This window comes from Schistocerca gregaria, chromosome 2, assembly GCF_023897955.1.
Source record: "Schistocerca gregaria isolate iqSchGreg1 chromosome 2, iqSchGreg1.2, whole genome shotgun sequence".
Classification (NCBI taxonomy): Eukaryota; Metazoa; Arthropoda; class Insecta; order Orthoptera; family Acrididae; genus Schistocerca; species Schistocerca gregaria.
The window spans coordinates 930,263,169-930,287,137 of record NC_064921.1 but is presented as its reverse complement, the minus strand read 5'-3'; the positions used below and the strand labels follow the sequence as shown (position 1 = coordinate 930,287,137).

General features: G+C 38.4%; 1 protein-coding gene across 1 annotated transcript; it reads right to left on the bottom strand.

The window, feature by feature from the left end:
* Nucleotides 1–1,186: 1,186 nt before the first annotated feature.
* Nucleotides 1,187–16,253, bottom strand: LOC126335368 (heat shock factor-binding protein 1). The gene is made up of 3 exons (XM_049998573.1): nucleotides 15,924–16,253; nucleotides 9,441–9,507; nucleotides 1,187–1,860 (listed from the first exon to the last, which is right to left on the bottom strand). Exons 1-3 carry the CDS (start codon nucleotides 16,023–16,025, stop codon nucleotides 1,772–1,774), a joined length of 258 nt encoding a protein of 85 aa, XP_049854530.1. The 5' UTR covers nucleotides 16,026–16,253; the 3' UTR covers nucleotides 1,187–1,771.
* Between the last annotated feature and the right edge of the window lie 7,716 nt (nucleotides 16,254–23,969).

Here is a 23,969-nt window from a genome sequence, read left to right as displayed (position 1 = left end):
CACAATGGTACCTTGAAGTTTGAGATATGAAAATGCCAGACTGGAATTAATAGTGTTGAAAGAACAAATTTAATCACAACACAAACATTAACAGAGGTAGTGAAGAAGAAGCCAACATCAGAAGTAGGAAATTATAAGAAATGAAAAAGAAAATAAGTGAGGTACAGAAATAAGGACATGAACAAATAAGAAGAGTAGCTAAAGCAACCTCAACGTGGTATTTTGAAAAGCAGTGCAAGTAGTAAAAATGTGGGACAGCAAGGAGAGGAAGTAGATAATGGGAGAAACTAGTACTGATTTGAATGTAGCGGAAATGAAGCACATTATGTAAACCACACTGTAAAGTGAATAAATTAAAATCACTCACAATGTGAAACAATCAATAGGTTTGGGGCTATTGTCTAAAGACTACTCTACTGCAGCATATTGTGTGATATTGGCACATAAAGCCTTACTGGTTTTGTGTGACAAAGAAAATTATTCAGGACAGTTATAAAATACTGCCTTGGTTGTTACACATATTATGAATGCAACAAAGAGCTTTTGTGGGAGGGATTTTTTTTATGAACAATGCTGAAAAAAAAAATAAGAAATCCAACATTTCACAAAAAATCTGAGTGCAACACTGCAGGCAAGGGCAATAAATATGCAACAAAAATTAGATTATCTTTGTTATTGTTCATATGAGTCAATGGTTTTCAGACGGCCTCAGACATGACAGGAAAACTACTTGTGAATGAAGTTGCTGGGATTATTGGTATGAAGCAGTAGGACAGCAGGCTGCATGGAATCACCATCCAATGAAACACACTTTGTTGGTACTGATGAGAAAAGGTTCCAAAGAAAACATATCACATACACAGTGAGTATCAGTGTTGAGGGAAGTGGCAAGGTATTGGGATCAAAGGACGGCACACACAGATCATGGAAAATTGATGATGTCCATCATGCAAAAAAAATATTTTGGGTAATACTTTGAAAATAAAAAAAAAAACAAAGTTAACTGCAACTCATATTACATGGAGTTTTCATAGCCTAAATTATTGTGACTATTGTGTTTTTACATACAAGTCTTTGTTATGTAAACAAAGAGTCTCCTTTTAAAACTTTTATTAGATCTAACTGACAAAAAGGGTGTATTAAAGCACTATAAGTTAAGGAAGTGAAGGGGAAAATGTAATGAACATTTGATAAAACATTACAAAAGTTCATGATTATTTCATTATAAATATTATATACAAAGTTACACTCATCACCATTAATGAAGAATTGCCTCTTGTGTATGAAGGCTCATGACTGGATGAGTGTGTCTTGAAAATACTTATATCATGAACAATTACAGATCCTGATCACACAAAGGACATAAAAAATTGATTAAATTTTGAATCATATTGCTGATTAACAAAAATTATAAGAAAATCTTTCTGACAACATTACACTACGTAATAATCTGAAACTAAACACACTCCAATACACTTGGGATTCCAAAATGGATATGCAATAACTTGTTATCTTTTCAAGTTCAGGCCTATACAAGATCAAAAGTAACACCACACTGTTTCATTTACTTTCCAGTCATGAAGTCACTTCCACCGTTACTCATGCCTTAATTGTGCAATGATAAATAGAAAATAACTCTTAACAACTACACAACACTTTATCAGAACTATCTAATGCTTGTGGTGCAACATGACTCTTCAAGTTAAAGATGTATCTCCAGTCTGCAACTTTAATCTTCATACAGTTATTTGAAATGCAAACAGTTTCCTTTTTATTTTTCAGGCCCTTCCACACCAGCTTGTGTCATTAGTTCTGTTATATTTTTCTCCAAGTCATCAATGCGATTACCCATTTCATCTAGTATCTTCTGTTAAGGAAAAATGCATAACATTTTGAACAAGCACAATGAACTTGTTATTCTAATTTCTTATTGTTAACATATAAATATTATACAATAACACATGGTTGTACAGAAGATATATTTATTAACTCAGGGCCCTGTTTTCCTTTCCCTGTTGCTTCATAACCTGGGTTGTGAGTAACTAAATCCACTTTCCCTTCTTCCCTTTCTTTCCCCTCTCTCCTCCCTGATGAAGGAACATTTATTCCGAAAGCTAGGAACTTAAATTTCCGGTTGTTTTTTTGTGTTTCTATCGGCTGTACTGAGCTGAGGTAAGTACTGGCCAGCCCCTCTATCTCTTTGGTGAAATCATCTCGTTTCTTCAAAATTTTCCCATAAATTCATTCCACCCATGCCTCCTATCTAACAAGTTGTCTTCTCCTGATATTCTGCGGCACTTTCCTGATGCCTTTAGACAAATCTATGTTATTGTCATTGAACATCCCACAGCTCAAATGTGAAAAGATCCTTCACGTATAACCTCACTGCAGAAATGGCCAATCCATGTGAAGCAATAAACCGTTCCTAGTCATAGTTTTACTGCAACCTTCATATGCAGGAAGACTGGACTATTCCTCAAGAGTTGTTTGATGCAAACTTTTGCTTGTGACTAAACTAATTCCCCTTGTTTATGCTGAACAAGATTTACAGAATGCAAGCCTGGCAGTTGTTAATGAGGGATATGTTTTACTGACAACCAAAACTTTACATCAGGTAACTCTGAGCTTCTGTTTTATTTGTTTTCAAAACTGAATCAGTTATGTTCAAATTTTTTCCTTTTTTTCAGACATGAAAAATATTTCCTCGAAATCAGGTCAAACCCTCCCATGCTCCAACCTAGATTTCTACTGACTTGGTTCTATGAACATTAAATTGCTTCTACATAATACTGTGCTAACATATTATTTGTCAACATTGTAAGACCTAAATCAGGCAAACAATATAAACCGTATTGGAAAGATGCATCAAACATCAACACGTAACTGTCTTTCAAAAACCAACAATTGCACAGTTGCTGAATGCTGTATTGTTCAGTTATCAAAGAACATGTGGAAATGTAACAGGCACATAAACTAATTAATCATCGGTACTGTCATTCTTCTTAATTTGTTTCTCAGGAAGACTTTGGACTGTAACTCAGAACACTGAAAACATGCCATCTACTATTTTAACACACAATCAATTTGGACTCTCTAACACACTTAATTGTCTTAAGAATACAGGGTACTTTTCCAGCTCAATATTATGTAACAATCAACACCTATTTCTTTCAGGCACTGTTTACAATGTACATGTTTTACAGGTTTTTTTTGTTGATATCAGATAATGCAGCACACATTCTAAACAAATTAGAAGTATTTTGAATATTTTTGAATCTGCTTAGGGTTATTAAAAAATTAAAAAGAAAATTATGCAATTTTTTTCCAAAATGCTTTCTCAAATTGAGGTACCATTTAATCCAATGTTATACATTTGAAGGAGACCAAATTTTTACCAGATAGGCATGACATGATGGCTGATGTACTAGACCTATTTAATTTCACCTATTATGTATATTACAAAGATAAAAAATATCACATCTTCCACTTCAATTTTTATATTTCTTTCCTATTAAAATGTTATTTTTTCTATAATTTAGTTGATTCTGCAATAAACCTTAGGTCTACTACATAAGTATGGACTACTGCAAGTTACGAAAAAAATAGAGCAATGCTTTATAAACTATAGGAAATATTTGTAACCTCTGAAAAATACAACTTGCAGGAAATTGCGAATGAAGATGAGTCCAATTAAACTGTGCCTCAGAATGTTCCTAAAGCATAGTCTTCATCCTGCAGCATTTCTTCATCTTCAAGCTTCCTCTTAGCACTCCTTTTAGCACTTCTTGCTTCTTTGGTAACTTGAAGAGTGAATCTTTCAGCTTCATGCACCCATTATCTGTCACGTGCAAGCAATTGATCTTCCATATTAGAGCCACATTTTATGCCTAAATTTCTCAGGACTTCCAAAATTCCTATCACTCCATCATTAAAATATATTACTGCATCTAGTACACCAACTTTTAATGCATTTAGTCCTAAAAAACATTCTTGGGTAATCTTTCCCATATGCAATGGTTGAAACTTTCATTTGCATTCTGATCACCCCCATTAAGACATTTACTAAGCAAAACAGGGTATTCAGGTCTCTAAAAATTGGTTTTATATAATTAATAACAAGCTCAGGGGGAAAACACTTATGATGGTATATTTGCCCACTTTCATTTGCTTTTTGGTAACCACACAAAGAATCTGCTCCTTTAGGGCAAAGTCCATGAACAGGGTGGTCATCTGTCAACTTATGACAATAGGTGGCCCATACAGCTTTTCTCATTGCTGTAACATTATTTAGAGATGCAGTTCATCTAATGATCAGTCCATAATAACTCAGAAGGAGGTCTATTTCAGTTTCTGTCAATCTGCCTCAGCCAGACAAATTTTCCATCAGATAACAACTTTCCTTTCATTTCTCTTCATAGCTTGCTCAATCTAGCACCCAACCTCTTTTGCATATGTCCACAACACACCAGTTTTGTTACCAAAGTATCTCCATAAACATTGACCTCATTAATTTTATTGAAAGCTTTAGAGTCCCCATTGCCTAGGTACTTCGTATATCTAACGTTATAAACGGGCACCGACCTCTGAAATGTTATTAGAGCTCCATCACACTCCATACCTCCGCTGTAACCACCAAAATTCTTAGAATGCTGATGTTCAATATGTCCTTCAGTGTTGCATGGCAGGTGTGCCATACTTAGATAAGCACTCAACACCAACACCTTGTCCAGTCTCAGGGAAGTAACACTTACAACACCATTCAAGGAACAATGCCCATGATGTTGCCATGTCCCATCAAGTGCAACAGCAATGTCCCTATTTCCACTAATACCATTTAGTTTCTTCTACTGCATGTTTCACAGATGCTTTACACACAACTGTCAAAGCACGTAACAGTATTTTTATGTGCTTGCTGAACCTACTGGGAGGAGAAGGAAGGTCCATCAAACCACAAAACGTTTGAGCAGCCTTTTTCCTTTTACTGCACGCACTGCATACACGAACTTCAAATTCACATCATATTAATTATGCACAATGTTTGAAGTCTTTTTCTAGGCAGATTTATTTCAGGATCTATACAGAACAACTAATTTTGACACTAAACCCTTTCTGCTACTTTATTGTTCAGTTATGTTCAGATAGCCTACACCATTACATTGTTTACATTTTGCCACTTCCTTTATCAAAGAAGATAAGATGCCCACATCAACAACAACAAATCCACTACAAACAGTGTCATTGTTAACACAAAAATTTATCACCAGGAGGTGTGCTGTGTGGGAGTTTCTTCCCTGAAGAACACTCAACAGTGTGGCTTGCTTTGTTTGTGAACTGGTTACCATGGAATTTCCTTTTATTGAATTTCTTGATGTGTGGCATAGTTCATATTTATTGCACACTAAAGGATATGTACTTCCACAAATACATGTAGCACTTGGGCAACAAACATTCAGTAACATGTGAACAAACTGCTTCAGCGAAACAAAAGTAAATATTAGCAAAGGTAATCATTTACAGACCCTAGAAACCTTCACTGTTACCAACATATACAATGTATCATACATATCTTTGCTAGAAACAGAAAGTTCACAATTCTTTTCAAAATAATACTGGTTTCTATAAAAGAAATAAAGGGGGTGTGGTGGCATACATGAGCGTAACTGTAAATATTTTTGTCGGAATTTTTATAAATTATAATCTACTTATTTTTTATGTTAAGTTACTATTATGTTTAAAAAATTGCAATATATTGATTGATATTGGTGGATATGACGAACAATATCAAAGAGACTTATTACAAGCAGAAGTTTGGGTGTCGAGTGGAATATCTTTGAAGCTAGAGTCATTCTTTGTCACTCGTAGAGTCGGCTGTGGTCGGTTGAGACGCAGTCGTGGAACAAAGTTGTACTTCCCTGTGAAATAAATCTAAAGTGAATGATGAACTTATGAGTTTTTCGTATTACTTTTTATATCAAGTAGCAGCAAGCAAGCACATCCAGAAAGAAAAATGGTATTAGAAACACCCAAATTGAGACAGACACGGTGAACAGCGGAACTTCTGCATCCAACAAACGGCACTATTGGAATCATACTCATATTAGGCAACTGAAGCCACCTGTAGGAATTTAACTATTTTATATATATATATATATATATATATATATATATATATATATATATATATATATATATATATATATATATATATATATATTTGCCTTTAAATATGTCTGCTTGTGTCTGTGTATGTGCGGATGGATATGTGTGTGTGTGTGTGTGTGTGTGTGTGTGCGCGCGAGTGTACACCTGTCCTTTTTTTCCCCTAAGGGAAGTCTTTCCGCTCCCGGGATTGGAATGACTCCTTACCCTCTCCCTTAAAACCCACATCCTTTCATTTTTCCCTCTCCTTCCCTCTTTCCTGACGAAGCAACTGCCAGTTGCGAAAGCTCGTAATTCTGTGTGTGTGTTTGTGTGTTTTGTTCATGTGCCTGTCTGCCGGCGCTTTCCCGCTTGGTAAGTCTTGGAATCTTTGTTTTTAATATATTTTTCCCATGTGGAAGTTTCTTTCTGTTTTATATTCCAAGACTTACCAAGCGGGAAAGCGCCGGCAGACAGGTACATGAACAAAACACACAAACACACACACAGAATTACGAGCTTTCGCAACTAGCAGTTGCTTCGTCAGGAAGGAAGGAAGGAGAGGGAAAAATGAAAGGATGTGGGTTTTAAGGGAGAGGGTAAGGAGTCATTCCAATCCCGGGAGCGGAAAGACTTCCCTCAGGGGAAAAAAAGGACAGGTGTACACTCGCACACACACACACACACACACACACACACACACACATCCATGTGGAAGTTTCTTTCTGTTATATATATATATATATATATACACACACAAAAGTGACTACCTTATTTGAACTATGCCAGGTTTTACTACAAAATAACAATAGTGGAACGACAGTTTCAAAAGACTGTAGAATTTAATTAAGTCATAAGAAATTCGATTTTTCCACGATTTGTAAGTACCCTGTATCCTTAAGGCGCAACATTCTTCATAATAAAATGGTGCATTAAAACATTTGATTATTCACGTCTATTAATATTTAATATGTTTAATGAATGCGCTTTCTCTGATGGAGTAAAATGACAGTCATCTAGAAAAGTCAGAGTGATTGCAAATGGTGGCTGAATGTTTCACAGCAAAAATATTGGGATGAATAAATGAACTACTAAAAGCTAACCAAAATATCCACGGGTGTACTGACGGTCTATAGTGTCCAACGGGCACAATATTTCGGCGATCAAACATGTCGCCATCATCAGGTGAACTGATGGACTGAGCTGCTGTGAACGTGCCGGCACGGAGATCCGTACACTATGGCTCCTCAGAGGGAACTGGGTTCAGTCGCGGCGGCGGCCGATTTAAATACCCTCCACCCGCGGGACGCTCCCTCCGCCATCCGCGCCCCGGTCGCGCAGTGGAACAGATTGCTACGGCGTCTGAGATGACAACGGTGTGATGGCTCTGTCTGCCATGGTCGTCACAACTATAGGTTTGCTTGATTTACTCTTGATTAACCTAATAGCTGGTTCCCAAGCCTTGCTAAGATTATAGCCACAGTCACGGTTTATGAGGTCTTCATTGGTGCGAATTTCGATGGCCTCTCTAACAACGCTGTCCCAGTATCTCGACATCTGTACCAGAATCCTCGTGCGGTCATACTCCATAGCGTGATTTTCCGACAAACAATGTTCAGCGACCGCCGACTTGCTCGGATACATCAGTCGAGTGTGCCTCTGGTGTTCACGGCATCGATCCTCGACGGTACGCAATATACGACTTGCCACATTGACACGGAATCTGGTACACGCCGGCCTTCCTCAAACCGAGGTCATCTTTGGCACTCCCCACCAGTGCACGAGTTTTATTCGGAGGACAAAACAGTTCCGAACGGTGTTTCTTCAGAATGCGGGCGATTTTCCCCAAGAGTGCGCCTGTGTATGGAATAAATGCAGTGCCTACCTCCTCCCTTGTGATTTCATCCATCTCAGCAGGTTGTGCTGCAGTGGTTGGGCGGAGAGCACGTTGAATCTGCCACTCTGAGTACCCATTTTTTCGAAATACAGTTCTCAGATGTTCCAGTTCCTGAGGTAGACACTCTGCGTCAGAGATAGTGTGCGCCCTATGTACTAGAGTTTTAAATACCCCATTCCTCTGTGAAGGGTGGCGGAGCTGTCTGCATGCAAATACAGATCAGTGTGCGTTGTCTTCCGATACACCCCATGACCTAGGGTGCCGTCAGCCCTTCTCTTGACCAAGACGTCAAGGAAAGGTAATTTACCCTCCATTTCAGTCTCCATAGTGAATTTGATGTTGGGGTGTATGGAGTTTAGATGTGTAAGAAAGTCAAGGAGTTTATCCATACCATGTGGCCAGATGACGAACGTGTCGTCCACGTAATGGAAAAAGCAAGTAGGTTTCCATTCGGATGACGATAGGGCTTCCTCCTCGAAGTTCTCCGTGTACAAATTTGCTACCCCCAGTGAGAGTGGGCTACCCATGGCGACTCCCTCCATTTGTTCGTAGTATTCTCCATTAAAAAGAAAATGCGTGGAAGTCAAGACATGCCTAAAAAGTTCAGTGGTATTCTCGTCAAACTTCTGACTAATCAATTCTAGCGACTCTCGCAGGGGTACCCTCATAAACAAGGAAACGATGTCAAAACTCACCATGATATCCGACTCATCCAACCTGAAGCTATCAGGGCTTTTAACAAAATCCACGGAATTACGGATGTAAAGCTGTGTGCCCACCTTCATAGCTGAGTGGTCACAGCATGACTGGTTGCCATGCAGAGAACCCAGGTTCAATTTCTGGTAAAGACAGAAATTTTCCTTTGGTGGGAAGACGAGTCCACTCAGCTTCATAATGCTGAGGGGCTACTTGACTGAGAAGTAGTGGCGCAAAGGTCTGCAAAGCACAACGGCAAGAAGAGCTGTGTGCTGACCCTGTGCACCTCTATACTACATCCAAATGACACCCTTCTCTGAGATTGATAGTTTGTCAACCAAACCAGTAATAATCAAGATAACAATAACCAAGCAATAATAGAACGAGTAGGATAATTATGCTTGCAAAGTCATTCAAGATGGAGCACAAAGTTCTGCCTGGACGAAGATGATTCAGGAAATTTCCTGTGGTCTTCCTATTGTCACCATTATAAAATTTGCCTCAAATGATTTATGGAAATAATGAGAAACATAAACCAGGGAGTCAAGACAGAATCATCCCCTTCCCCTTTTATCTGAATGCGGGTCTTGTGTCTCAACATACTGAATGACTCCTTGAAAGATATTTTAAAAATTAGAAACTTAAATTTTTTTTTTACATGCAATTTCTATAACCAAAAAGGACCTATAAAGGTGTTATTAAAGGATATTTCTTGTTATGATCTGATCTGACATTGCCTGAAACTTGTCCTGCATTCCTTGAAGTAAGGTCTGCACCTGTAAGAAAAAAAAGATTAAAATGTAGTTTACTTTCATCAATCTGATAAATGTAGCAAATTTTCTTAATTCATTGTTGATGTTATTGCTACATATGGCACAGAGATATGAGAGGTGAACAGAGAGAGAGCGAGAGAGAGAGAGAGAGCTAACATTGAGGAAGGTATCTAAGGGATAATGATCACCAGTCGCCACCAGGAAAGAAATTGGCTGAAAATGGGAAGGGAGAAGTGGCAGCAGCTGTAAACAACACAAATTCCAAGGCGTATTACAGGACAATCAATTTACTTAAATGATCTTGTGGATAATGTAAAAACTCCATTATACTATTTGCAGGTCATGATTTTTTTTTTTATGGAGAAACAATACAGACAGAAAAATTGTAGTGGAATTCCAGAGGACTGCAGAGGATAATCACTTGTTGCAGACGTGAATATGTGGATCCTGGGATTTAAAGCGATGCAACCAAACTGGTTGTAGGAAAGGCACATACCACACAGATTTATTGGAAGAATCTTAAAGATGTGTAATTCATTTATGCAGAGCGATGTTGGTGATTTTAGTGAACTCAGCAGTATTATTAAAATGCCCATTGCTGTGTTAAGTAAAATAAAAAAAGAAATTGTCTTCACAAGGAATCTCCTGTGACAAGACCCAATCAACACACAAAATGTTCTGAGAGCATCGGACAGTGTTAATGTTTAGAAGAAAAATGAAAACTCTCTCTGTGTGCTGAACCTGAAGATAAAGTTCACCCTTCCAGTTAGCAACAGCACAAACATTACCTGTTCTAAACTGTCAGATACTGAGATTGCTTCATAGTCTTTTCAATGATGAGAGATTTAAACTGATGAAAGACTGGTGTAATGAAACATGATCAACTGGAATATGATTCTACAAGAAAGCAAACTAACAGAACACCGTAAACTTGGGAGTGGTGAGTAAAAACATCATCTTAATACGCCTCCATAAAACACCAACTCCACTATTAAAATAGTTAAATTTATAACAAACATGGCCATAATTCCCACATGCCCTGACAACCAACTGAGGTTCTTCTTACCTTTGTCCTGAATATTTCAGAAGGTGTCTTGGATGTTCTTAACCACTGGAGTGCATACATTTCCAATAATAACTAGAGGGTACACAAATCCAGAGGAGATGAGAAATTTCCTGTTAGGGTAAGTTCTAATCCCCTCAAAAAACCTTTGGAAAGTGTACAGTTCCATGCTATATATGTTAGAGATAAGAAACTTCAAGATCTTATGTTGAAGGCTGCCACTGAGGTCAAAAGTATCTGTCGACTATATCCTATTCATATATAGTACAGAAAAAAATGAGATGTGTAAACACTAGAGGCATGCATAGAGCTCGTCATGCGGACATGTTCATATAGCTGCCACCATGTTAGAAATACTGTCAGTACGAGTAGATGCCTGCCACAGAATGCATTCACAGTTGTGTCGCTGCCCACTTGCTCATGGTAAACTGTCAGCGAAAAAGCTGTTTAGCCAGAAAAGGACTACTGTGGCGAGTCTTGATAAGTCTAATTTTATGGGCTAATATGACAGAGACAGTAATAGCAGATTGGTGCAGAGTATGCGTTATTGTAACTTGTATTTGGGAATAGCGTGGTGAAAATTACTTGCTCACTGATGGCATACTTCTGCTATTCATTGACCCAATTCAAAAAATAGCTCTGAGCACTATGGGACTTAATATCTGAGGTCATCAGTCCCCTAGAACTCAGAACTACTTAAACCTAACTAAACTAAGGACATCAAACACAGCCATGCCCGAGGCAGGATACGAACCTGCGATACTAGCGGTCACATGATTCCAGACTGAAGCGCCTAGAACCGCACGGCCAAACCAGCCGGCATTGACCCAATTCCAACACTGCCTAATATCTAGCACATGGTGCCCTTAGTTGAGTATTACCAATTAGAAAAAATTTTTAAAGTCACAGTTAAAAATGTCACAAGAGACGCATTGTTTACTGTTTTTGTTATTTCTAAAATTAGATTGGACAATGTAATTAGCCGTACATGTTAGTGGTTACAGTTAAGACAAGACTTCAGAGCCCATCTCACCATTACAAGACCTCACCTTGTTGGGAGTTAGTATAGTAAAGGATTTTTCTGTATTTGGGGTTAAATAAATTATCCCCTATGGACCTTGTACAAGACACTAAAACCCCACATTTCATATTTTTCTGTTACTCTACATTATTTGTGTAAATAAGCTATTTGTCAATATTACGTCAATGTTAGGTCTGTATGTCACTGATCAATGAATTGAAGTACGACTCTGCTTATAACATGTTTGTTAGAATCAAGGCACTCAGATCTGGATCAAGGCATCCAGATTCAAGTCAAGGCCAAACGAATGCTCTGTAAAAGTGCAGGAACTGGGACCCATCAGCTCCCAAACATTAATTTATTTTGGTGAGGCCTTTCAGAATATTTAGAACTTCTGGTAACCGACTTGGTACTGCCTGAGATGTGGCACAGAGTTCAGATGACCATATGAACTATTAAAGGATATGCAAATAGTTTATCCTTGAAAACACCTTCCATTTAATAGAAGAATTTCTTTTACTTAAATGTGTGAAATGTTGTGGATATGAAATACTAACTCATTTGTACCTTTTTTTTTTACCACTTTTAGATGAATAGCATATAGTAGGCATATTTACAAAGTAATTTGTAACATGAATATAAAACAATTCAGTCCACATCATTCCCACTTGTCACCCAAATGATCTGTTGTACAAGAAACCAACCAAACTCTCTTGATGAAACTTCTCAACTTGTTTTTCCATTGTTCCAAACGCTTACTCAACTGCAATAAATGTACTGTCAAGAGAATTCATCAACAAATAAGTGTGATGTACATTCCTGGGCTATACAATTCTCCAGAAGTAGGAGATTTGGTCGCACATCTCTAATTCTATAAAGAAAAAATGTTCACATAGGCATCCTCTTTTTTGCTAATATATGACAATATCCTACCTTTAAATGCTACTGTATGCTTTCTCAATATCTAAGAAGAATCCCGAGCATTTGTGGACCAAGGCTCCCCGTACCTACATCTTCAATAGGTGAGATCACCCAGGACCGCATTAACTGCAAATACCATGGTTACCACAAAGTCCCAAGTGACTGGAAAAAAAAAATGCTGGTGACTACTATATGAACAGAGTGTAAAAGAACAGACACACAAAAAGAGAGTCCAACATCTGTAAGTCAGTTTGTTGCAGAATTTTTTAGCGTATTCCAAGTGTGAAAATAATAAATTCCTAGATACACAAAAGCTTCTGACCACAAATTAGCATGGATTTAGAAAGAATAATTCATATGAAACAGCCTGCCCTTTTCTTACACAATATCATGCAATCGTGGATGAAGGCCAAAGGCAGATTCTATATTCTTGGATTTCTGGAAAATGTTTGACACAGTGGTCCAGTGCAGGCTGCCGACAAAGGTCCAGCTATATGGGACAGATTCTCAAATATGCGAATGGCTCAAACACTTTTTTTTTTTTTAGTAATACACCAAGTACATTGTCTTGCACAGCAAGTGCTCACAAAAATGTATCATCTGAGAACACCACAGTTATTGAGTGACTGTAGGAGGATAGAGAATGATTTGGATGGAATTTCTATTTGTTGGAAAAGAAGAAAAATGTCAGTTAGTATAGATAAGTATGAAAAACAATCCTCTAATGTGTGAATACAGTATATTTTGAGTGCTGCTTGACATAATTCACATTGATCAACTACCTAGACGTAATTTTGTAAAGTGTCACAAATTTGAACAAGCATATAAGGTCAGCAGTGGGAAGTGGTCGATTTTTAGGAACACAGCTCATCTTTAAACGAGACTATATTTAGAACACCAGCGCGAGCAGTTCTCGAGTACTGCTTAAGTGTTCGAGATCCGCACCAAGTCAGATTAGAGGAGACATCAAAGCAACTCTTAAGGCATGCTATTAAATTTGTTACTGGTAGGTTCAAACAATATGAGAATAATTAGGGAATGCTACATGAACACAAATGGTGATCCCTGAAGGAGAGGGGGAGGGAACAAATGTTTTGCAAAACACTGTTGAGTAAATTTAGAGAACAAGCATTTGCAGCTGACTGCATAACGATTCTACAGCCACCATCATATGTTTCACCCAAGAACTGCAAAGATGAGATTAAGTGAAATTAGGGCTTGTCTGAAAACATATATACAGTAATTTTTCCTCCCTCCATTTATGAGTAAAACAAGAAAGGGAATTACTATTGCTGTAATAAGATACCCTCTAACACACAGTGTATGCTGGCTTGCAAAACATGTATGTAGAGATAGATGTAGATGTAGGTGTATCAACTAAACCCAATTGGGAGAAGCTACATCGCCTTCTGGGCTTCAAATCCCAAACAAGATATCAGTTAATTACCTCAAGCATACAAGATATTAAGGCAATTCGACAATAGCTGCTGAATAGTGAACCTGAATGAGGTTTTCGTGAGGGGCAAGTGAATACAGCACACTTATACATCAAATATGATGAGTTACAGCTGTACCTTAGGGCAACGATTTAGGATTGATGGGTGAGGACTGTTAAGAATCATTGATAATCACAACCCCACCTCTTCCATGGTTTCAGCAATGAATCTTTTAATCCCTTAACAGTGGGACTCGGGGATAACTTCTCTTTAAGAATCTAGTAACCAGTTGATATCACTTGAGAACAGATGCAACCTGTCAGAGACTTCTCTTTCTCATTCTCCTCTTTTCTTTACATTTACTTTAAGAGAAGTGAGAGAGTAATAAGATTAATGGATGATTTTGTTACTAATGTTCCATGACCCTACCCCCTACATCATATATATATATATATATATGGAGATCCCTGACCATATAGATTTTGCTCTACTTCCTTAATTCTGGTTTATCTCTTGTTGCAAAGTTCCCCTTCTGTGCTGAGGGATAGAACTGTAACTGATTAGGCATTACATACGTTCAGTGACAGATTTCTTCAGTTCCCAAGTGGATTTATAATTGACCATGGATTCATTTACAATGTTACCCATGCAAGTGTTGGTGCCAGCTTTAGATGTTGCTGTTTGTGTTTCCTCAGGTACTAAAGCTAGTTGGCCGCATTACTTTAAAGATCTGCACATGGGTAGTAGATTTTTGCAAACAATAAAATTAGAAATCAAAGTGGCTCTAGAGTAGGAAATAAACAGTTTCTCTTGCCCAATTTGTAACAGCCTTTGTAAAGAAGTGGTCAACTGAACCTGCCAATATCAGATGTCAGCTTCATCTCTTAATGATAAGGTAACAACATACACAGGCAGATAGAGCAAAACAATTACAATATTTCTGTTTAAATTAGTTTTTGGGATGTAGACTGTGGTGAAAGATCTGTGATTTAACGTGGAGCCTATGTTAATTTGGAAGCTGGTAATTTGGTTATAAGTTAGCAAGGCCAAAGAATGTGATACGAAATCTTAGATGTGGTGACATACCGATCTGTAGTGTAGCCTGACATCCACATCTAGTTAAAAAGTGGCAGTTTGGTTGTGAATTGGTGAAGCAGGACTGAATACTTCACTAAATCCAACAATTACCTCATCATGCAATCTTACTTGTCGGGAGAGTTATGTCTGTATATGTGATAATAAGTATTAAGTTCTGTAAATACACATTACATTATGTATCAATCTATAAACACAAATATAATGACTGGCCCTATGTATCAAAATTTGTATCTAAACATGACAATTGCTGAACACATCATCTGACAAGAAGAAGCAAGAAAACTAAATAAATAAATATGAATTTTATGTTGTGGTCAAGATTATAGTTTCACATTTCATTAACATTTAGCTTATTGGACTGACAAATAACATTACAAACAGTTCAGTTATTAACAAATGAGAAGTACCCACAAGGATTTATTTGAGCTGCTTATATATATATTAGTCTTTGAAAGCGAACACAGGAGCTGGGCATGACAAAATTAATAAAAACCTGTGGAGCCTCTCCATCCTTCATATGAGGTGCAATGATATCACCAAGTTTGAGTATTAAAATACAAGATTTAATACATATATTCAGTCACATGATGTGTCATTTAGTCAAACAGTTACTATACACAGAAGAGATGAATTGCATTCATGTAAAACACAAGAAAAAGGCATAGTATTAAAATTACTTCAAGCAATGGGTATGGTCATTTTATATACTATCAACACGAAAACGGGGGCTGGGCTGAATCAGTTTGACTTGCTACTTGTATTCACTGGCAACACGCACAGAAACTAAATTAACAGTGTGAGGCACTTCCAACAAACATGTTCCGAAGATACATTAGACTGATTATCTCCAAAAATCCATGTTTTTCCGTGGTTTACTTACATATTGTGTTAATTCCTGCATATTTTTTGGATCGCTATTGTTACTCATTGAATAATTCTGTTGCTCTTCCTCCGTTTTGATTTCTTGCTTTATATTCGACATAATTTCACGCAGATGTTCTGTACAGCCACACGAAAACCGCACCTGTCAACCAACAACACAAACTAAATACTCTGATTCGGACCGCTACAATCGACCTGTGCTATCCCGTAACAGGCACCGAACGAAAATATCTCTTAACAGTCGTTTAACATGCAATTCTGGATCCTGTGATTCATCACAGATAAGTGGTTCGAAAGTGATATTAGCTTTTTCATACTGACAGAAACAAATTGTCTCAAGAGATATTTTATTCTTTTAATACATTGAGTAGGGGAAACATTGACATGTGGTTCTGAAAGTGAAACAACCGTTAACATTAGTTAGTCTCTTGTTTCATGAATCATTTGCTCTATAAATTGAAATGATACGGAAAAAAACCAATTTACATTGTAATAACAAATTAATTTGTGAAAATGGTTACACGTGGCCCATTTTTTAAAAATATACTTAAGTGTGTTAGTAATTGCTAACCACCACTTTTTACACTTAGAAATTCTTCTATCGAATAGAAAGACTTCTCAAGGAGAGATTTTTTAAGTTTTTTATAAAATTTTACTTCGCCATCTGTCAGACATTTTATATCGCTGAACAAGTCATCAAAAATTACGTTTCCAGCATGATGCGCCCATTCTTGTGCTAAAGACAACCTCAAAGTGAGTAATAAATGTCCATTTTCTTTATTAATTGTAATTATGTACATCGTTGTTCCTTTTGAACTGCAGTGGATTCGTGAGGGAATAAATATACTGTGAAGTAGTGCTCGAAATACTTTACTCATTAAACAGATGTTTACAAGGTGACTCAGAGAGCACCAAGATTATTCTTACAGCACAAAATGAGTTGTCCCCGAACATTATTCCACATGACATTACCGAATGAAAACATATGATTATGCCAACTTACTGATTTGTCTCTTCCCCAAAATTACTATTGGCACAGAGTACATAAATCTAATTGTTTTGTATGAAGCTATTCCAGGTATTCGTTTACACTATAATAGCATTTGGTCATTAAAAATTTAAATATGCTTCTTTAAACGAAGACAATTTTTCATTTCTTTTTCTTTATGGGTAGTTTGTTACACAATCTACCTCCTTGTATGTTTGTTTGTTTCTGCGCCAAAGCCTTGTTAACTCTTTTAATATGAATGTCATTGCACTTTCTTGTGTTGTAAGTATGGAGATCCGACTTGGATTGGATATTGTCAATATTTCTTTTTACATTAATTACGCATTTTTGTATATAGAGGCTCAGTAGGGGTAGAATATTTAGCTGTTGAAATAATTGCTTTGAAGGAGTTAGCTTTGAACTGTTGGTAATTATTCTAACAGCTCGTTTTTGTAGAGTGAAGATGGTTTTGAGATTTGTCTTACTATGACCCCAGAAGGTGAGTCCATAGGTAATAGCAGAATGTATATAAGCAAAGTAGAATGTATATAAGCAAAGTAAACAGTTCTGCTAAATTCCCTACTACATACAAAGCTATTAACATGTAATGCAAAGCAAGCAGAGCTGAACTTATGAAAGAGATACAGGATGTGAGATTTCCAGTCTAAATTTTCGTCTATATGTACACATAAGAATTTTGTGGTGACATCTCTCACAATTTCTTTATTTTGTATTCTGAGATCCAGATCAGAGTGTGACTCCGTTTTCCTGTAATAGATATAATTGGTTTTAGAGATATTTATGGTTAATTTGTTCATTTCAAACCAGTTTTTCAAATATTCTATAACTCTGGTTGCAGATGTTGGCAATACCCGGTTTGTGTCATTTACTTCAATGTTTGTGTCCGCAAACAGAGTTATGTGAGTACCATTTATTGTAATCTTGATATCATTTATCTAAAGAAGAAATAGGAGAGGTCCTAGAACACTTTCCTGTGGTACCCCAACTGGCACAGTCTGAATATCCGATCTGTAAACAATACTTTGGTTTTTACTGTTTGTTGTTGCAATTTCTACTACCTGTTTCCTATTATGAAGATATGACTGAAACCACTTTTTTGCCACTCCTCGTATACCGACATATTCTAATTTGTCCAGCAGGATATCATGTTGGACAGCATTGAATGCCTTTGATAAGTCCAAGTTTATTCCTATTGTACTGTTGTTCCTATCTAGCCTCATTAAAATATTTTCAGTGAACTAGGTGATGGCTGACTCTCTACTCATTCCTTTGCAAAAGCCGTGTTGGTTTACAGACAATAGATTGAATTTCTCGAGGTAATTTGTAATTCTGTTTTTCATGACTGTCTCTATTACTTTCGAAAATAGTGATAATAAATCTATAGGTCTATAGTCTCTCACTTCATGTATATTTCTCTTTTTATACAACGGTTTTATTTTTGCAATTTTTAATCGTTGTGGAAAGACTCCTTCTGACAATGATATGTATATGATGTGTGAGAGTGGCTCTAATATGACACTACCACATCTCGTTGTGACTGAACAAGGTACCTCGTCAATCCCTGAGGACATTGTAATCTTCATTGTTTTTATTATTCGATTAACTTCCAATCTGTTCATGGGAGGTAGCAAAATTGAATTAACACGTTGTTCTCCTGGGATTGATGTTCTACTATTCCTAGAACAATTTTTACTCAGATCGATTGGACTATTAATGAAGCAGTCATTAACATAATTTGCTAAAGTAACATTTCTGACTAGTGCACCTTGATCATCTTTTAAAACAAAGTCACCTAGATTTCTAACATTTTTCTTGGGTCTATTTTTTTTACTACTTTCTATATAGCTTTCGATTTGTTTGGTGACCCAGTAATTACACTGTCATTGTGCATTGTCTTGGCTTTTTTGATCACCTTCCTGTAAATTTTCTTATATGTCTTAACAAAATCTGTGAAGTGTTTATCTCTGTTGTCTTTTTTGAGTTGACTGATATGTTTTAGTGTTTGAATAGATTATCTAATAGCAGGTGTTATCCACTGGCTTGTGTTCTTAGGCATGACTTTGATCTTTGTGAGCTTTTTTGGAAAACCCATCTCAAATAGGGGCATGAATGTACTAGAAAAAGTATTGAAAGATTCCTTGGTTGTTGTTTGTGCCACACCCATGCACCAAGTCCAAGCTGCAGGCACAGGTGACAGTAATTAAATACACATGGTTATGCACAACACATTTATTCACAGTGATACACATACACCGAAAAGTTATAATAATTACACTGAAAATGTTCACATGGTCGATCGTGTGACCATGGTGAATGGCTCGACCACTGATGGTGCACACTCTTCATTGATCAGGCACACAATACAGACTCATTGGCATGGTAGACGAAGGACGTGTGTCCAGCGAAGGATGCGAATTTTCTCTTGTCTCGCGGGTGCCATTTAATTTGCGAGTGCAAGAAATGTAGCGAACGATTGATGGCTGCCCAATTTGTGTATGCGACAGTGGGGAGTATGCATTGTGCTCGATGCACGTGGGTCGTGGATGGCAAGATCGCAGAAAATGCAGCCGTCCATGGAGTAACAGCAGCTAACTTCGCACTGGTGTCTCTCTTTGTGTCCTGTGCTCCAATCGGCGCCGCATCATTGCCGTGCTTTGGCCTGATGGTACTTTAGTGTGGTTGTGCATGTGGACGAATGTCGGCTCATTGACTGTGTCATCTATAAATGCTGTGCTGCTGTCTGAGGCTGCCACACAGATACAACCCTTTGGGGAGCAGAGCTCAGTAGGTGTGAGGCGAAAATGTTCTGTCTATGGACAGCATATGTTTGGGTTTGGGGCGCTTGTGATGACGTCATTGTGAGTTCGGTAGCGGCAGTGCATGACGTCAGCACGAGCTCTAAGGCGACAGTGTGTGACGTCATGAGCAGATGGTGGGGCATGCAGGAGTATGTTTCTGTGCAACCAGCTAGAACAGCAATGCCCAGTAGTGCTGTGCGGTAACTGCCTGTAGCAATGAGTTCAAATAGTTCAAATGGCTCTGAGCACTATGGCACTTAACATCTGAGGTCATCAGTCCCTTACAACTTAGAACTACTTAAACCTAACTAACCTAAGGACATCATACGCATCCATGCCCGAGGCAGGATTCTAACCTGGTACCGTAGCGGTCATGCGGTTCCAGACTGAAGCGCCTAGAACCGTTCGGCCATTCCGGCCAGCAGCAATGAGTGACCTCAGATCTAGTGTGCAGATGTTGGATCAGAAAACACCGATGCACATACAAACTCTGGTTAATTGCAATGAAGGATAAGAAAAGTAGTGTTGGTGAAGATGCACTGTTCGAAACACAAACATTGAATTCAGACGCAAATAATGGAGATCTCCTTCAAAATGGGAAAAAAATGAACAAAACTTTCAAAGAGATGACTGTTCATAAAACGAAGTTTTTTGTTTCACAAACCCAGCGCAGAAGCACAGTGCAGCACTCGATCTGGTGCAATTACTTGCGGCAGCAGAGACTACAGAGAGTTTAACACGTGCAAATGTGATGTCATTGAGGCCTGAACATCGCCTCTGGAGCTGCGGCAGACATACCTGGCGGCGCAGGAGGTGGTGTCCAGAGCTCAACAGAGACACGACGCAGAAACCAGCTTGGGAGTCAATCCAGCCCCAACGCCCAAAGTGGATGGTGTTCAGGGACATGATGGTGATTCCAGTAGCTGCGACAGGCAAACAGCTGGTGAAATGGTGTTTTCGGTCTGGCACTCGACTGGAGATTTGTTGTTAGCTGTTGAGGCAGCCCACCAGAGACAGGGTCTCAATGCCAGACAGTTGGTTGTGTGCGTGGGGGCTGCTGTTTTCGACATGATGTCCTTATGACGCAGCACAGGCATTTGAAGAAAAAACAGTGGCCAATGTGCATGACATAATCCGTGATGGGGACAGCTGTTGCGTCTGTGTGAGGCATGGTCCAGGCGGCTGTCTAGATGGAATGAGGGTAGGCTGGAGCGCACATGGCTGCTTGGTGGCAGCTGGTGGAGCACTTGATTCACTGGCAACTGCTGAGGCGAGCTCTGCCTGGATCATTGCATGCAGAGCATCATCCGCTACCAAGTCCTCTGCTGGGTCAAAGAAGTGGACGTCGAGCGATTCTGTCATGACGTACTGGTTTAACCCTGTTGATGGAGACTTTATCCAGCCTGCCATTATTGTCGATCTCCAGAGTCTTATGACTGTGGGTTATCATGCAGTGTGGTCCCAATTATGACGGCGAAAATGGTGGCTGTACTCTGTGTGTATGAAGGCTTTGCCGCACTTGCTCAGTGGGTGCGGTTGGATGCCTTCCATGTGACTGAATTGGCTTTCTGCCAATGGAGGGGCTGAGGCATCGTGTGAGATGCTGTTCTCTTCCTTCAGTGTCATTTGCAGCCGAGGAGTAAGGAGCAGTAGTGCTTCCACACAGATGGTATCATGACATATCAGAGACACGTTCAGCATCTGATGAAGCTGCTCGACCTGTTACTATATTTGTTTATGGTTCATTTACATTTTTATAATTTTTTTGATTTTATATTTTAGCATATTGGTACTATATTTATTGTCTATGTAAAGTAAAGTGTACTATAATATAGATTGAAGTTCTTTGCATTGTATGTGAGTAATGTATGTAAAATACCATGTAAATTGTTTATTACGTTAAATAATTTTCTGATGGCCTTTCGTCTTTAAAAATATTTGTGTGTATAAATTGTTCATGTTGATGTAAATTTTACAATATAAGAAATAGTCATGATTAGCAACAATATAAGAAAAAGTGTTATGTAAAAGACAGTGTGCTTTTGTTTAAAACGAAAGAGACTTTGGGGAGTGGAAAAGGTAGCAAGGGCGAACTGGCACACTACCGAGAACAATTGCAGAAAGTAAGTCACACAGTCTGTAGGCAGTAGTGATTGAGGCAATGTCTTTGTGGAGTAGGAGAAGCTGTGTCTGCAAACTCGCACTAAATGCCTTGGATGGAGACTGCAAACGGATTACAACATAGCTGCGAGTTGTTGGGCTACTGAATGTAGAATTGAACGACGCCAAGAAGAGAAATTGATCACATACAGCAAGAGATTTGCAGGCCGTAATATGGGTTATGTAGCCGCCACAATCGTTCACCACACTCAAGCCTACAGCCACCAGATAAGACTTTTTATAGTAAATTTATATTTGTACAGTGTGAACCATTAATTTAAAGTATGTTTCAATAATCATTCTTGAACTTTAAAGAATGTGGTTCACCCTGTTATTTCACCGTAATCATACACATATATAGAGTTCCTTCCTGGTGTTTGATGAATCTGAGTATCCTATTTTAGTTCAAAGAATAATAGCTTTTGAAAGTAAATTCCAGTAAGAAAGAGGTTTTCTCGAAATGAAATGTTCGATATGAAAAGTGTGTGCTTTAGTATCTAAGTATTTTAGTACTTAAGTTGTTTATTATAGAAAATTCTTTTCTATAGCGCCCCCACACCTCCTGGCCATATTTTTTTAGCTTTCTTGAAGTTATCTACTGGGCTTTTTCTCTTTTAAAAACGTAATGTATGAGGACGTAGTAGTCTTAAAGAAAGTCCAGTGTCTGCACCAACACTGTTTACATGGTGTAATATATTTGAAGAACTAAATTAAAGAGTAGACAAGAGCTCATACTTCTGCTTTTCCAATACTTCACTGTTTCATTGCCTGGATAGGCTGGCAACCTTTAGTACATGTTTTGAAACACTAAATGAACTTGGAACTGAGTTATCCTAGCTTCAATATAATATTATTCATACTGCATTTCTATTTAACTGCTGGGTAAAATCTTAGGAAAAGAGTTGAATAGTCTGATTTACTTATCCATTAGACACAACGTAGGGACAAATCCTGTAAAAAGGGTAACTGTATAAGATTAGCTTTCCTTTTAACAGAAATGTCCTCACATAGCTTACTTTATTTGGAAACTAAACTAAATTTTAGGAAGAGGGTTACACATGGCTTTTCCCATAACCGGAGTATTTGTTTTATTGGGGTACAGTATACGTGACAACATAGAGACAGGTTTTACTGTTATTTAGGTAAAAGCATACTAAATGACAATGCCAATGGCCTTGCCACAGTGGTAACGCTGGTTCCTCTCAGATCCCTGAAGTTAAGTACTGTCGGCTTGGGCTAGCACTTGGATGGGTGACCATCCAGTCTGCCCAGTGCTGTTGGCAAGCAGGGTGCACTCAGCCCTTGTAAGGCAAACTGAGGAGCTACTTGACTGAGAAGTAGTAGCTCCAGTCTCGTAAACTGACATATGGCCAGGAGAGCAGTGTGCTGACTACATGCCCCTCGATATCTGCGTCCAGTGATGCCTGTGAGTTGAGGATGATATGGCGCCCGGTCGGTTCCGTTGGGTCTTCATAGCCTGTTCAGACTGAGTTTAGTTTAGTTTTATACTAAATTACAATAGTGGTAGTAGGATTACAGACCATGCCTTTAGACGCTGTGTGGTTGCTTGTTGTGTGCTGTAGCCATGGGCCATACAGTCAGGTGAAGTGTTTGAACAGCACACAGTCGAAGTGTCAACCCCAATCCGTAGTTATGTAACTGGAGCAGCCGAAGTATGGCACACAGATGTCAACAAATGCAGTAACGACCACCTTAGTGGGGATGTCCACGATGCACGTTGCCTCTGATCAGTTTATTAAGCAGTCCACCACTGGTAAGGAGGTAGCGTTTTTCTGGGGATGGATGAAGCAGGCTTACGTCATCAATGTGGACATGTGTGAAGTGGCATGTCGCATTGGGGAAGGCGCTGATGGGTGACTTTGGCGCACTAGCATGCTGTGGAGGCGTTTACCCACTGGTGACAGTCCTTCCAGAGTCTGGGCCAGACAAAACGGGTTGCCAAAAGTGATACCGTGGTGTTTGCACCATGATGTGATTTCCTGTGAACAGAGTCGAAAGTTCTGTGCTGGAATTTTTTTTGGGAGAAACAGGTGATGCATGCCTGTTGTAACGCCAC

Bases quoted from the DNA above. Each gene is read 5' to 3' on its own strand.
- LOC126335368 (XM_049998573.1), bottom strand. From the start codon at position 16,025: ATGTCGAATATAAAGCAAGAAATCAAAACGGAGGAAGAGCAACAGAAT. The intron at 9,508-15,923 runs GTAAGTAAACCA...TTTTTCTTACAG, and splicing joins TGCAGGAATTAACACAATAT to GTGCAGACCTTACTTCAAGG. The intron at 1,861-9,440 runs ATATCCTTTAAT...AACAGAAGATAC, and splicing joins AGATCAGATCATAACAAGAA to TAGATGAAATGGGTAATCGC.